This window comes from Gossypium hirsutum, chromosome A08 (genome assembly GCF_007990345.1).
Source record: "Gossypium hirsutum isolate 1008001.06 chromosome A08, Gossypium_hirsutum_v2.1, whole genome shotgun sequence".
NCBI classification, from domain to species: Eukaryota; Viridiplantae; Streptophyta; class Magnoliopsida; order Malvales; family Malvaceae; genus Gossypium; species Gossypium hirsutum.
In genome coordinates, this window is record NC_053431.1 from 112942115 (window position 1) to 112957016 (window position 14902).

The window sequence follows — 14902 nt, forward strand, 5'->3', positions numbered from 1 at the left end:
TTTTATTTAATAATAATTTCAGTGATGCAATAATAATTAAAAAAACACATGATAAGTTGTTTAATATTATTTTAAAATATATTATAATATGTAATTAATTAAATTCATTGGGAAATAAATTTTTTTTGTATTTTTAAAATTTTTAAAATTTTCGGATTTTATTTTTAAAAATATACTATTTTCGTATTTTATTTTTTTATATTATTTTAGTACATAATGTTTCAAATATATTATTTTAGTATTTTTTATATTAATTTAGTAAATAACCCTGATTTTGGCTCTTTGTTTGTATTTTTAAAATTTTCGGATTTTATTTTTAAAAATATACTATTTTTGTATTTTATTTTTTTATATTATTTTAGTACATAATGTTTCAAATATATTACTTTAGTGTTTTTTATATTAATTTAATAAATAACCCTAATTTTGGCCCTTTCTTTGTATTTTTAATATTTTTGGATTTTATTTTTTAAAATATACTATTTTCGTATTTTATTTTTTATATTATTTTAGTACATAATGTTTTAAATGTATTATTTTAGTGTTTTTTTATATAAAAAACCGAAAATATTAAATATATTATATTTTAAACCAAAATATTTTACTTATTAAATATTTTAAATTACAATAAAAAATATTAGTATTTGAGTTGGATATATATTTTTTTAATGTAGTATAGCAAAATCGGTGTCGCCTATGCCAGAGGCACAACTGGTGCCGCCTTTGGGACCCACACAACCCCTCTTTTAGTTTTTAACTTTTTTTTCCCTTTTTAACAGAAAATGACAGAATCAGTGGGACTCAGGGTGGTCACGTCACTGCCATAGGCGGCACCACCCTGATCTATATTATTTTCGCCATTACTTTTTTCCCTATACCATTTTAGTATTTTTTTAAAAACTATATTAATAAAAAATCCACAAATTGATAATAAGTTGCGAGTTTTTTTCCTCTAGCGGCAGTAGATAAAACAGTTACCCTTTTATAAATAGTTATGCAAAAGAAATTATAGTTTTAGGGTAATGTGAAGGTCTATATTGAATTTTTTTTAAAGAAAACTATTTTATATATAGTTTTTTAAATTTTATATATAGGTTAGGAGTGTGAAAATTTAATTGTAGATTTTAAAAAACTCCACAAGCTGTGTATAAAATAATTACATTTATATATATTTATCAAAAAATATTTAATAGATATATATATTTGGTACATAACTAACGAAAATTTTAGACTCCATAAGTAAAATTAGAACGATCACAAAAGCTTAATAGAGTATATTAAAATATAAAAACAAACATGTATAAGAAATGGGATGCATGATATTTTTTTAACAGTTAAAAAATATACTGCAAAATGCGATAAAAGGGAGGAAAATTCATGGACCAATCTCATCGCCTCCACCCGTACCATACTAAATATTAACTCTTTATTTATTAGTTCAATCTTTTCTTCTTCTTTTTTTTTTTAAAAAAATTACCTAATTAAATTAGTGATTTACTTAACAACAAGTATTGGGTTAATAAAGTGCATTGCACTTTTAAAATGAGACGCATTTCAAACTTAACATGTTATAAATTTCGAATATAAACTATAAAACGAATATTAATTTACCTAAAAACAAATTCACATAATATTATTATAACCCAAACAAGGAAAATTAAATTGGATTTTCTATTAGATTAAGTTTATATTTTTATAGTTTAGATAAAAATTTAAGATAAATCAAATTTTAATTTTAAAAATATATATTTTATATTCTGTTTTACGTTTTCCTTTAATATGATTTATCACTACATTGTTAATGTATAAGATGCTATAATTCTGATTTTAATCAAAACTCTAAAGTGATATATGTATTTCCATTTTGGAACAAAATTGATATATGAAAGTAACTTATAACACCAAACTGAATTTTTATATAAAGGTTTAACCTCTTTCCTTCTTTCAGTTCCATTATTCTATTTTTTTAATACTATTTTTCTTAACCAAACCCTAACCATAACTCTGAAAACAAACATCAAAAACCCTAATCTCAATCTTCAAGATAACGCTTCGGCATTGAAATTTTTCTTCTATGGATTCTCAATTCGAGACGGCCTCGCAACCTGACCCAGCCACCGACGCTTACACCTTCCTCGAATTCAACACCCAAGGTGAGTCCGATTTCGAGTACACGGACTTCCGTGATCCGATTCGTTCATGGCCGACACCCTCCGACGCCCACTCCGCCGAACGATCCGGCTCCGACCACCACTCGGACACTGCTGCTTCCTCTTCTCCCTCTAGCGCTTCGAAAGGCGCTGGCCGTGGCGTAGCGAGCAATAACAACAGCCATAGCAATAGTATTAGCAATAGTGCGGCCGTGGTCGATGCGTTAGCCACGGGGATCGGTGGATTGAATTTTGAGGAGACAGTCGGGGATGAGGATGGCGGGTATGACTACGGAAAAGGAGATTTCGCCGAGCACTCTTGTCGGTATTGTGGGGTTTCAAACCCGGCTTGCGTGGTTCGCTGTAATGTCCCTTCGTGTAGGAAGTGGTTTTGTAATTCAAGAGGGAATACATCCGGCTCGCATATTGTTAATCATCTCGTAAGTTTTCTCCTTTTAGTTCTTATTTTAGGAAAAAAATACACTGGTTAAGGCTTAGTGGGCGTGACATTGATGTAGATTTGCATGTTTGTGATCTTGGTTGAAATATTGAAGGCATGTGTTAGGGAGAGAATGCATTTACTAGGAATGGTGCTTTTATTTTAGGGTATTGGCTTTGGATTTTGTTGAGCTTAAAAAAAATGCATGTAGGTTGAGAAAGGAGATGATTCATATGATTGTTTATGCTTTTAAACGGTTAAGTTTCATACTAGGTTTATGGATTCAGTTTTGAAAGTTTAAAGTAGGGATTTCTGCTAAAAATTTTGCCTAAAATTTGAAAGGCAAGCTTAACCTGAAATCAACATATATTGTGAATAAGCACATGAAGTTATGGCATTATTCAGTGTCTTCCTCTTATAGGCTATCCTGAAATCAAAATTAGAGATGTTGGATTTTGATTGAAAGCATGTTTTGACTTTCGTTTCTATTGAGACTGTTAAGAAATTCTTACAGCTAGTGTTACACTCCTGAGGCTGTTATAGGATCTGTTGTTTTTCCCCTTAATTTAAGGAGTTTGCTTATAAGACAATTAGAAGTCAGGTGTTACTCTTAATATCTTCAGACAGAAACTTTATTATTTATTAGAAGTCAGGCCTTCATTCCAGATATTGTCTTTTGTTCCTGTTGGAATTTTAACATTTATTACCATTTTGCTTGATTATAGGAATCAGTTTTGCTTATTGTACTTTACACAGGCTGAGGATCACTGTTGATGGTTGCCAATGTTATGCGCACCATTCTTTCTTGTACTTTAAGCATCGTATCTTCTTGTAGCTAGGTAACTGCCTTTCATAGTCATGCAGGTTTTGTTGCATCTACTTGTTTTGCATGTCTGTTTTCTCTTTTCCCATCTTGCATTCATTAACCCAGAAGATCTGACAACACAAACTGCAATCTAATAGTTTGCTTTTACATGAACAAAGAAACAACTGTTTCTTGCTTGCTTCAGACTAATGATGCTGCAGGAAAATGGGCTTAACTCAATTGGGACCACATTGAATGTTTGTGACTAAGTTTTCAGTTTGTACCTTGTCATTCAAGCCTGCCTAGGAAAGCAGTTTCACTTAACCATGTTATTCTGTTTGAAAAAGTTCCTTTTAGTTTTGTGTTTCCATATTTTGTTGAACATCATCTGAGATGCTTTTACTACATGTGTGTGTTATTAAGAATGAGATTATTGAAAGTATTAACTAGTGTGCTGGATAAAGCAGTTGGGGTAGTCACTGGATGTTGTTGATTGCTGAGTTCGTTTTTTTTTTGTTCCTTTTTAGGTGAGATCCAAACACAAGGAAGTCTGCCTTCATAAGGATAGTCCTTTGGGAGAAACAATTCTTGAATGCTACAACTGTGGATGCAGAAATGTTTTTCTTCTTGGTTTTATATCTGCTAAGACAGAGAGTGTTGTCGTTCTTCTTTGTAGAGAACCTTGTTTGAATGTCAATGCTTTGAAGGACATGAATTGGGATTTGAGTCAGTGGTGTCCCCTTATTGATGATAGGTGCTTTCTGCAGTGGTTGGTTAAGGTTGGTGTTCCTTGAATCACATGAAAATAAACTAACGGTTTGAGGACTTACTAATACATTTCACTTCGGCAGATCCCTTCTGAACAAGAACAGTTAAGGGCTCGACAAATAAGTGCTCAACAAATAAACAAGGTGGAAGAGCTTTGGAAGACAAATCCCGATGCCTCCTTTGAAGATCTTGAGAAGCCTGGTGTAGATGATGAACCTCAGCCTGTGGCATTGAAGTATGAAGATGCTTATCAGGTACCCACACTTGCAACAATTGCACTATTTGGCTTTGCATTATTTGGTGAAATTACAGGAAGTTATATAAAGTCTATAATGTGGTTTACCAATCATGTTGATGGTTTCTTTTGCAGTATCAAAATGTTTTCGCACCACTTATTAAGCTTGAAGCTGACTATGATAAAGTATGGATCATCATGTTCACACTCCTTATGTCCAACCAGCTGCCCTCAACTGTTTATGGGATATTAAATTATTTGTTAAAATGTAATCTTCATGTCTAAATCAATATTTTGCGTTTTTTTGCCAGATGATGAAAGAATCTCAAAGCAAGGACAATGTCACAGTTCGTTGGGATATCGGGCTAAACAAGAAACGAATTGCATATTTTGTCTTTCCAAAGGTGCGTTACTGTAGTCTTTTTTATTAATTGTCTTCTCTGAATTTATTCCATGATGTAATTGTGTTTTTGGTCAATGCCCCACTTGCCCCTGTATGACAAGGTCTCTTTTCATTTTTGAAGTTAATAGAAAAGTTGTGGTGCTGTAGGAAGACAATGAACTCCGTCTGGTACCTGGTGATGAGTTGCGACTGCGTTATTCAGGAGATGCTGCACATCCAGCGTGGCAGGCTGTTGGGCATGTGGTATGTGTCCTTAGTGAGTTTGTGGTTCAGTTCTGGTTTTGATGTGTGCTTGTACATATGTGACATCGATTCTGTGTATTGTTTGTGGAAAACCTGATTTTATCGTATTCCTTGGCAAGGTTTGTGCAGTTGGTGCACCTGAGGAACACACTTATGAGATATCTTTCTATTGTTTCAGATCAAGCTAACGGCGCAAGAGGAGGTTGCACTTGAGCTTCGTGCTAGTCAGGTAGTTCTCATGTTTCCTTGTTTTCTCGATTGATTTTGGCTTTTGGGGAGGTACTTAAAAATTTGTTCTTGTTGTGGTATAGGGAGTTCCTATTGATGTGAACCATGGGTTTAGCGTTGATTTTGTATGGAAAAGTACAAGTTTTGACCGAATGCAGGGGGCAATGAAAACATTTGCAGTTGATGAAACAAGTGTTAGTGGGTATGTTGGCTCACTTTGTTTTCTTTGCATTTGCTTCTTGTTATTCTAGATTGTTATGTCAGATATCATCATATGTTTTCTTTGCAATTTTTTTGTGTTAGTATTTTCCTTTTGTACATGTACCATGGTAGCAATCTTAATGGTCAATAATAGAAATAAAAGTTTTTTGGGAACTTGCAATACACCAGTCACTAGATGCTTTTGAGTGTCTTTGTGTACTATAACCTTCTTTATATAGTTTCTTATACATATCTTAAGATGGATTAGATATATGCCATGCATGGGTTGAAATATAGGTCTGTCTGTCAATAACCTAAAGAAACTGTACTTTTCAGTTGGATGGCATGTCTTAATTGTTTTTCTGTTCTTTATTCAAGGAAAATATAGCCACTTTTATTTCAGCTAGGTGTCTAGCATTCAAAACTTTTTTCCTATTTATTTCGAAGGTCATGCATTTGTTGAGCTTGAAGTCTTTGTCCCTTCCAAGTAAGTAATTGTTAATTTCTTGCAGATATATTTACCATCACCTTCTCGGCCATGAAGTTGAGGTTCAGATGGTTCGTAATACACTGCCTCGTCGTTTTGGTGCACCTGGTCTGCCAGAATTGAATGCATCTCAAGTATAGACCCATTTTTCCCACTTTCTTTGCGTAGATGGATTTTGTTAAATAACATTTCTTTTTTGGTTATCGAGTTGTGTTGACCTTCTTTTGTTGGAAAGGTTTTTGCAGTGAAGAGTGTTCTTCAGAAGCCTATAAGCTTGATTCAAGGCCCCCCTGGCACAGGAAAAACTGTGACTTCTGCCGCCATTGTCTATCACATGGCCAAACAGGGGCAGGGGCAGGTAGCAACTTTGAGACTCTCATATAGTTCGTATTTTGTTCTGTCTATATTTCTGATATTTGATTCTCTTATCAGGTTCTGGTCTGTGCTCCAAGTAATGTGGCTGTCGATCAGCTAGCTGAAAAGATAAGCACAACTGGGTTAAAGGTAGTGAAGTTAAAACTCTTCTAGTCAGATCGTGGTTATGCTAATTGTTCATTTCTTCAAAGGTGTATATTATGATGCATTAATCATATTAGATTCAAGGGAACTATGTTCTAATGTCTTGAAGGTTTAACTAATAATATGCATCAGTCTTAGTTTTCGGGGCAATTATGATTAAGTATTTTGAAGGCTTAACTTGTATTTATCTGTAAATTCATACTTGTTACTAATGTGTTTTTTGGTCCGAAGGTTGTAAGGCTTTGTGCAAAGTCTAGAGAAGCTGTCAGTTCTCCTGTTGAACATTTGACCTTGCATTATCAGGTTTGTGGTGTCTATTTCTTCCATCTGTAGCTCTTCAACAGTTTTTTGTTCATAGCATTATTTCTTTTTTGCAATTTCTGCATGCAGGTCCGACATCTTGATACATCTGAGAAGAGTGAACTTCATAAGTTACAACAATTGAAAGATGAACAAGGTTGGGATACTTTGTCCTGTTGACAATGATGAAAAACCTTGTTTGCTGGTGTTTTTTTTCTTCTTGTTATCGAAATAGTTTTAGTTAGAGTTTACAGGGACATGACCCTGCTTATACTGAGATGAAAAGGAACCCTTCAATTAACTTGCAAAGTAATGATGAATGTGCAAGTCATTTCTTGAAATTGAAAATTTTAAAAATGCCACAATGTTTGTTATTCTAATCCCAAATTTACAGGTGAGTTGTCAAGCAGTGATGAGAAAAAGTACAAAGCATTGAAGCGAGCAACAGAGAGGGAAATATCACAAAGTGCTGATGTCATTTGTTGCACTTGTGTTGGGGCTGCAGATCCCAGACTTGCCAATTTTAGGTTCCGCCAGGTGAATACATCAGATATGTGATATTTAATAACCACTGAACAAACAAACCTACTGACACTCTTTTGCCTTCATTTAGGTACTTATTGATGAGTCTACTCAGGCAACAGAACCTGAGTGTCTCATTCCTTTAGTTCTTGGAGTGAAGCAGGTATGAATGATAAAAAATTTAATGAGATAAATTCTATTGCGCTCCTTGAATGCTTCTTTTTTGTTCTTCTAATGTTAATATTTTTATTTTAGGTTGTCCTTGTTGGTGATCATTGCCAACTTGGTCCTGTTATAATGTGCAAGAAAGCAGCTCGTGCTGGGCTGGCGCAATCTCTTTTTGAACGTCTAGTTTTACTTGGTGTTAAACCTATTAGATTGCAGGTGATGTCCTTGTATGTTTGCTGGTTTTGCCCTTCATTTCGATGTGATTTGTAATAGAAAACGAGCATTTATCTGATGGGTAAATTTTCTGTTCTATTTTAGGTTCAATACCGTATGCACCCATGTTTGTCAGAGTTTCCTTCTAACAGTTTCTATGAAGGCACATTGCAAAATGGAGTGACAATCAATGAAAGGCAATCATCAGGCATTGATTTCCCTTGGCCTGTGCCTAATCGTCCCATGTTTTTCTATGTACAGGTATTGGATCTTTAAGTAACAATGTAACAATCAACATACAATTTTTTTTCATCCCCCATTCATATTCTTCTTTATCCATCACTCTGTGGCGCTGAGGGTGGGTGCAAATGGGAAGAACATCATATATTATAAATTTTGCTAATAGTTTATTTATTTCATGGTTATGTTTTGTAATTAAATAGTTTTGTTTTAGATGGGACAAGAGGAGATTAGTGCTAGTGGAACATCATATCTCAATCGAACTGAGGCTGCAAATGTTGAAAAGATAGTTACCATCTTGAGAGTGTTTTCCTGTCAGGTGATCTAGACTTCTTTTTTCCTTTTCGTTTTCAGATTGATATCAGATTGTAAACAAAATTTTTAATACATTGCAGATTGGGGTCATAACACCTTATGAGGGACAACGGGCATATATTGTGAACTATATGTCAAGAAATGGTTCTTTGAGGCAGCAGCTTTACAAGGAAATTGAGGTAATGTGTTTGTTTGAACTTTAGGAATAAAAACCATAGTATAGTTATTTGTTATTTAATTTGTGGGATTTGCATCAGGTTGCAAGTGTTGACTCATTCCAAGGACGGGAAAAGGATTACATCATTGTTTCTTGTGTGAGAAGTAATGAACATCAGGTTGGTTAACATATTGATACAGGATTTTAAATTAAACTTGCAGCATATGCTTGAATGACTTCTCTGTCTGACTGAATATTATCTGTCTGTCTTGTATATATCTAATGTTCAGTTTTTTTGACTCCATAATTTTATTCATTTGTTTGCTGGATCAACCTTTAGTTATGGTGTTCGTTTTAAGCTTAATGCTTATATTTTAGTCTGCTCTGACTCTCTTTGCTTTAAATATGAGAAGAACTAGTTTTAACTGTTTTATCTATTTTTTAGGGTATTGGCTTTCTAAATGACCCTCGAAGGCTTAATGTCGCCCTAACACGTGCTCGATATGGTATTGTAATTCTTGGAAACCCTAAAGTTCTTAGCAAACAGCCTCTGTGGAATGGTTTATTGACACATTACAAGGTACCTTCCAATTTTTCTTCAAAAGCAGGTTATTAGCATATTATATGTTCGTTTTTTGGGTACATAGCATATGTAAATGTTAAAGGTAGCTTAATGCTAATTGTGCTGCAGAGAATCTTGCTGTTCTTGTCACTGATCCTTTCTGCTAATGTTTGTAGGAAAATGAGTGTCTGGTTGAAGGACCCCTCAATAACTTGAAGCAGAGTATGGTTCAATTCCAAAAGCCCAAAAAGGTTTGTGTATGGAATACAAAGAAAATGCTTGTTATCTGTTCAAATTTTTAGCTTTTGCTCCTTGCCTCCCAATTGATATTTTGTTTTTAGAGGTTGTCAAGGATGATGTGAATATTAATGTTTGTGTTTCTTATAGATCTACAATGAACGGAGGCTGTTCTTTGGTGGTGGACCTGGCATTCTACCTAATGATAATTTTGGGGATGCCTCATCTAGTCCAAACGTTGATAGAAGAAGCAGCCGTGCCCGGGGTAAGCGCTTGAGCATCTTGAGTCTACAAATTGTATGCCATTTATATCATTTGCACGGAGACATGCCACTGATATTTCTTTTACTGAGATGCACAATAGCAATAGAGTCTGCCTTTGGCACTGAATTTTTAATGTTGAAGAGGGTGATTCTTAGCTGCTTATAATATAATGTGAGCCTTCTCATGTTGGTAACTGCAGGTACTTATATGCCTTCTGGTCCACCCAATGGTACACATAAGCCTGGAGTGCATCCTACTGGGTTCCCAATGCCCCGGGTTCCTCTTCCACCATTTCCGGGCTCTCCTTCTCAGCCTTATGCTATTCCATCCCGTGGAGCTGTACATGGACCAGTGGGAGCTGTTCCTCAAGTCCCTCAACCAGGAAGTCGAGGCTTTGGGGTTGGTCGGGGTAACGCTAGTGCTCCTATTGGCCATCATCTCCCACATCAGCAAGGCTCACAGCAAAATGTCGGTACTATCGGATCTCCCTTTAACTTCCCTCCTCTGGAGAACCCAAATAGCCAGCCATCTGTAGGTGGTCCGTTATCTCAACCTGGATTTGTTAACAATGTCAGCACTTTATCCTTTCTCTTCTATTATGGTTTTAGTTTTGTACATTTATTATGTTCTTTGATATCATGGGATTCTGACCATGCTTGTCATCTGAAATAGATGCCCGTCCAAGGGGCAAGCCAGACAATTCGTGATGGATTTTCAATGGGAGGAATGTCCCAGGTACATCATCTTGCATGAATCTTCTAATTTTCTTCCATAATTGCAATTAATGTTCTTGATAACTTATAATTGGTTTGTTTGACCATCCCACAGGACTTCTTGGGTGAGGACTTCAAAAGCCAAGGCTCACATGTTCCTTATAACATTGCTGATTTTTCAACACAGGTAGAGGCTGTTTACTTCTAGCATTTTTCATTATATTAATATTATCTTCTCAATCCTGTACGTCATACATCAGTAAGTGGGGTTGCTTGGTATTTGCTTTGAATTTTATTGGAGATTGCTCTAGTGGCTTACTGCCAAACTGCCAAGCGCCCAAGCCTTGACCGTATGGAAAGAGAAAGAAACTATCAAGGCAATTTGCTAGATGTTTCTTTAGGGCCTACCTTACAGAATGAAGGTGGTATTGAAGATGTCAAAGTCCCATATGCCTACCTCTTGTACCTAAATGTGGTTTATATACGGCTATTAGATTCTCCACCTTAAAAGTTCTCTTGCTTTTGAAGTTAGGTTTGAGTTTCTTTGTATCAAAGCTATGTTCTTTGCCCTTTGCTTTGGGTTGCCTGTTATATGTTGATTTTGTCAGGTATGTTGAGAGGTGGGCTTATTGTCAAAAGCCTCAAATGGCTTCCTTTATCTGTGTGTGGTTTATATATCCTATTAAACTCTCCACCTTAAGATATTTAAACTCTCTTTGAAATTTTCTGTAATAAAAAAAGGAAGTTTCTTTTGTTGGTTGACTTCCGGTTTGATAATGTGGGTTGCTTCTTGATGTGTTTGCTTGAAGGTATTTAGATTTTCACATTAGTTTCTCTTTATTTTGTAATTATCTGTATATAGAAAAAAATGTTCCTTATTTCTGGCTTGATAATGTGTTTTTATGTTGGCTTCACAGGGTGGCTATGCGGTTGATTATGCTTCACAAGGAGCTCAGAGTGGGTTTCCAGGGAACTTCCTAAACCAGAATTCTCAAGCTGGGTATTCTCGTTTTGGTGCTGGAAATGATTTCATGACTCAGGTTGCTCAAAGTGCTGTGTGGTGATTGGCTAATGTTTTTCCCTGTTTTTTTTTTTTTTCTAAAGAAGTTATGTTTTACAGGACTACATGAATCATGGATCACAAGGCCTGTTTACTCAGGCTGGCTTTAATGATCCTTCACAAGATGATGCATCACAGAGCCACTTTGGTGCGGCTAATCCCAACCAGCTTCAGTCTCAGGTTTGCAGGATTTAATAATCCTTTTCTAACCATAAAGTTTTCTGATAATGCCTGTACATTTAAGCCACTAGCGGTAGTCTTGGTCTTGTTAAATCTGTCTAAAATCTCACATTGAGATACGGTTACATATTTTCTGACCATTTAGTTTTGGCCCATGCATTTTGTGACCTTGTTAAGTTCTTTTCTGCATTATAAATGGGAGTATTTGGCTATCTATTTGCAGGGTTTGATGAACTCTCTCTACTCCCAGCCCTTTGCACACTACAACACACAGCCACTAAACTTGCAGTCTCCTCAACAGCAGCAACCACAGCAGGGCCAGGGTTCCCAAAACCAGAATCTTCGCTATAATGGTTAATAATAAAGATGTATTTGGCTTTGATGGGTTATGGTCTTTGCAATCAGCAACTTGGTTTGTGCTGTCCTTGTATGCCCAAATATATCCTTCTCTCAAGTGCAAAATGTTTGCCAGGTCAGTTAACTTCCTGTTCGTAACCTGTAAGATGATTCCAGTTGATGGGGAATAAATATAATTGGAGTAAGGATTATATCATTAAGGGGAGTTGTTTGAACACGGGCGGTGCATCCAGTGCTGAGAAAGAAAGGATAACCCCAAATACCTACTTGGAAGTGTTGCATTGTTTTTGAAAAAAAAAAGAAAGAGAGCATTTACATGATAAGGTTTTGTTGAAAGGGTTTGATGATAAAATGAGGGCAGGTGGGTTTGTTTGAATTACTGGGACAAATAAACCCATTCATTATATGATGATGATGATGATGATGATACAGAGAAAGCAGATACAGGTGAAAATTTTTGTACAGCATGCTGGGGAAAATCGCCTGATCCTTTCAGCTCTTCCTGACATGTAATTATACATTACTCTTAAACTATTGTTAGCAAATGATGGCGATATGTTAGAAAGTGTTTTTCTAGTGCTTGTCGACATTATCATATAAAATGTGAGAAATTGGGGTTTGTTTGACTTGGCATCATTGTTAATGATATAATAGTTGTCTCTTGTCTTGATGAGATTTAGCATTCAATGTTTCATCGAAGAATATAGCTTGTAGCGTGAGTTTTACTTCAATTACTTTAAATTGTTCACTTTTATTGTTTTTGTCTAATTTCAAGTTTTTAATTAAAATTTGTTATTTTGATGTGGTAAATATATTATTATATGTATAATGTTGTAAGTTTGTTAAATTTGAAAATTATATGAAATAAATGGGTTAATGTATAATTGAAAAACATGAATTAATTTTATTTTACGACTTTTATGTATGGTGCAGAATTAATAGGATCTAACCAAGTTAAAATTTTAGTAGTAGAAACCACAAGAACTATAGACACTACTAATAGCAGCAGAATCTGACCATGCATTTAAAAGAGGTGCTGGTCAAGGCTGGGAATTCTCTGCAAGTGTTGGCTTGATTTGAAAGATGGCAAAGAAGGTATTAGAATCTTGTACTGCTGCATGAACACTGAGTTGACTCGTTTCTTGCTCAACCACTTGGAAGCCTTGAGCCATCAACTGATCCAGGCATTCACCAGTCCATGGCCTCATTTCTGTGGCGGCCCAAACTTGCGTAGCTTCTCCACAGACTCTTTTGAGCGTCTTACCCAATCCAATCATATCTTCTGAATCAAAGAACACGTCGCTCATCAAAACTATGTCAAACGTGCTTGACTCCGTTATTCCACTGTCGTCCGATCCCCAAACCAGTTGTTTCACTTCCACTTTGTCTGTAAAGCCGTTAACTTCAACGTTCTTTAAGAGGCCTGGGAGGAGCTGTTGGACATCAGTGAGTACAACTCGGGTGGCACCAAGCAGAGCTGCGGTCAAGCCAGGGAGACCAGCACCAGCTCCGAGTTCAAGGACAGACTTGCCTTGAAAATTGAGGTGGGTGGACACCCAGCGGGACAAAACAAGGGCGGAGTCCCACACCCATGAGCCGGTGAGTGGGCGACCCGTGATGGAGTCAATGGCATCGTCCAATTCTTCAACCAAAACTTTGTGGGCTGCTGCTTCTGCTACTGGGATTTCTCTTATTATGCCCATGCGCCTCCTCTCTTTACATAAACAAGAGTTGGGAGTTGCGGGTTTCTCACAATATTGGCTTTCTTCCACTTTCTTCTTGGATGCTTGGATGGTAACCATTATGTATCTTCATTCTTGAATGCTTGGAAATCCTTGAAACAACCACTATAGAACAGTTATGATAAATTTTATAAAATGTGTTTTGAAAAATTATAAATTAGTAAAATACTATTGATTTTTGACTTTTTTTAAAAATTTTATAATTTAATTCTGATTTTCTTTCTTGGGGTGGGGCGGCCACGCTTGATTGTTCAAACAGTTTGTTCCTCGTGGTTTCATTGACCCTAGCATGGTATGGGGAATCTTTGTCATGAAAATCATAAAACAGCAAAATGATATGAAGCGTTGGATTAATGAAAATAAACCACTACCGTCAACACATATTGATGACCATATATTTTTCATGCAAAATATGAAGGGATGAAGCATACTTGATTCTCCACCAGCCAAAAACACACACCCACAATTACCTAATCCAATCATGTGCAGGTTCATGTCCCTAACCAGGGTCTTGCTTGCGGCAAGAAAAGTAAATCTCTTTTCCTGGGCCAACAATCCAACGATCTACTAATAAGGTTAGGTTGATGGCAGGTCGCAATTGGCCAAGCTGACAATGCCCCTTCAAGTTTGGAAGAGGCAGCGCCATATTTAGAGCCTGGTTCCGATGCCCACCATTTGGCAGTAGGACCTTGGTTCCTTGTTTGCAAATAGGCGTCTAGGAAATTCAACCAAAAATCCTATTATAGTAGTATGGGACAATTCCCTTTATAAAATCAAACTTTATAAGCTACTACTTTTAATATTTAGAAAAGTAGAAAGTCATCTTATTATATCGGATTTAATGTACACCTGAAACACGTTATACTTTATATTTTAAAAATATAAATCCAATTCTCACATTTCATTCTACGAAATCAATTAATTTGAAAACCTTGATTTTACCTCTTATATTTGATATTCAGTCCATGTAATTTAACTTCACATAATTTGATTTCTACTTTATAATATCATTAATAAATCAAAATAGTTAACACCATTGGCTACTATAGTTAAAATATTGATTTGAAAACATTATAAACGCCGAGAATCAAATTATAATTAATTAAAATACAACTAAAAAAGCTAAAATAAAAATTTGATATCTATATTCCTTTAGCCTCTACTTGTTCCTCCTTTTTTTTCTACATAATTATCAAATTTTACCTTATTTATCTAAATAATTATTTAATTGACATTGCTCTTTTCTTTCTTTTTGAATAGAAGGGGAAGATTTCGTACTTGACTCAGTACTTTGAGGACTTATTCTATTTATTTTTTTTGTTTTAATTAATATAAAAAAAATCTCAATTAAATTATCAGTTGAACTTTACCACAATTGACATCATTGCTATTAC

At 35.4% G+C, this 14902-nt stretch overlaps 2 protein-coding genes across 2 annotated transcripts; one reads left to right on the forward strand and one right to left on the reverse strand.

The window, feature by feature from the left end:
- The first annotated feature begins 2065 nt into the window (after positions 1-2065).
- Positions 2066-12436, forward strand: LOC107919919 (regulator of nonsense transcripts 1 homolog). The gene is made up of 29 exons (XM_016849361.2): positions 2066-2590; positions 3922-4173; positions 4246-4416; positions 4533-4583; positions 4709-4801; positions 4948-5043; positions 5222-5272; positions 5355-5473; positions 5985-6093; positions 6195-6317; positions 6392-6463; positions 6710-6781; positions 6869-6935; positions 7173-7315; positions 7392-7463; positions 7556-7684; positions 7787-7942; positions 8136-8240; positions 8317-8415; positions 8494-8571; positions 8839-8973; positions 9132-9206; positions 9343-9457; positions 9656-10026; positions 10129-10191; positions 10285-10356; positions 11087-11209; positions 11290-11409; positions 11633-12436. The coding sequence occupies exons 1-29, from the start codon at positions 2075-2077 to the stop codon at positions 11765-11767; spliced, it is 3783 nt and encodes a 1260-aa protein (XP_016704850.2). The 5' UTR covers positions 2066-2074; the 3' UTR covers positions 11768-12436.
- A 214-nt stretch (positions 12437-12650) lies between these two features.
- Positions 12651-13568, reverse strand: LOC107919920 (protein N-lysine methyltransferase METTL21A). The gene has a single exon (XM_016849362.2). It carries the CDS (start codon positions 13566-13568, stop codon positions 12807-12809), a length of 762 nt encoding a protein of 253 aa, XP_016704851.1. The 3' UTR covers positions 12651-12806.
- Positions 13569-14902: the final 1334 nt, after the last annotated feature.

Coding starts and splice junctions, on each gene's coding strand:
- LOC107919919 (XM_016849361.2), top strand. CDS start 2,075: ATGGATTCTCAATTCGAGACGGCCTCGCAACCTGACCCAGCCACCGAC. Junction 4,802..4,947: donor CATATTTTGTCTTTCCAAAG/GTGCGTTACTGT, acceptor GTGGTGCTGTAG/GAAGACAATGAACTCCGTCT. Junction 6,782..6,868: donor ATTTGACCTTGCATTATCAG/GTTTGTGGTGTC, acceptor TTCTGCATGCAG/GTCCGACATCTTGATACATC.
- LOC107919920 (XM_016849362.2), bottom strand. CDS start 13,568: ATGGTTACCATCCAAGCATCCAAGAAGAAAGTGGAAGAAAGCCAATAT.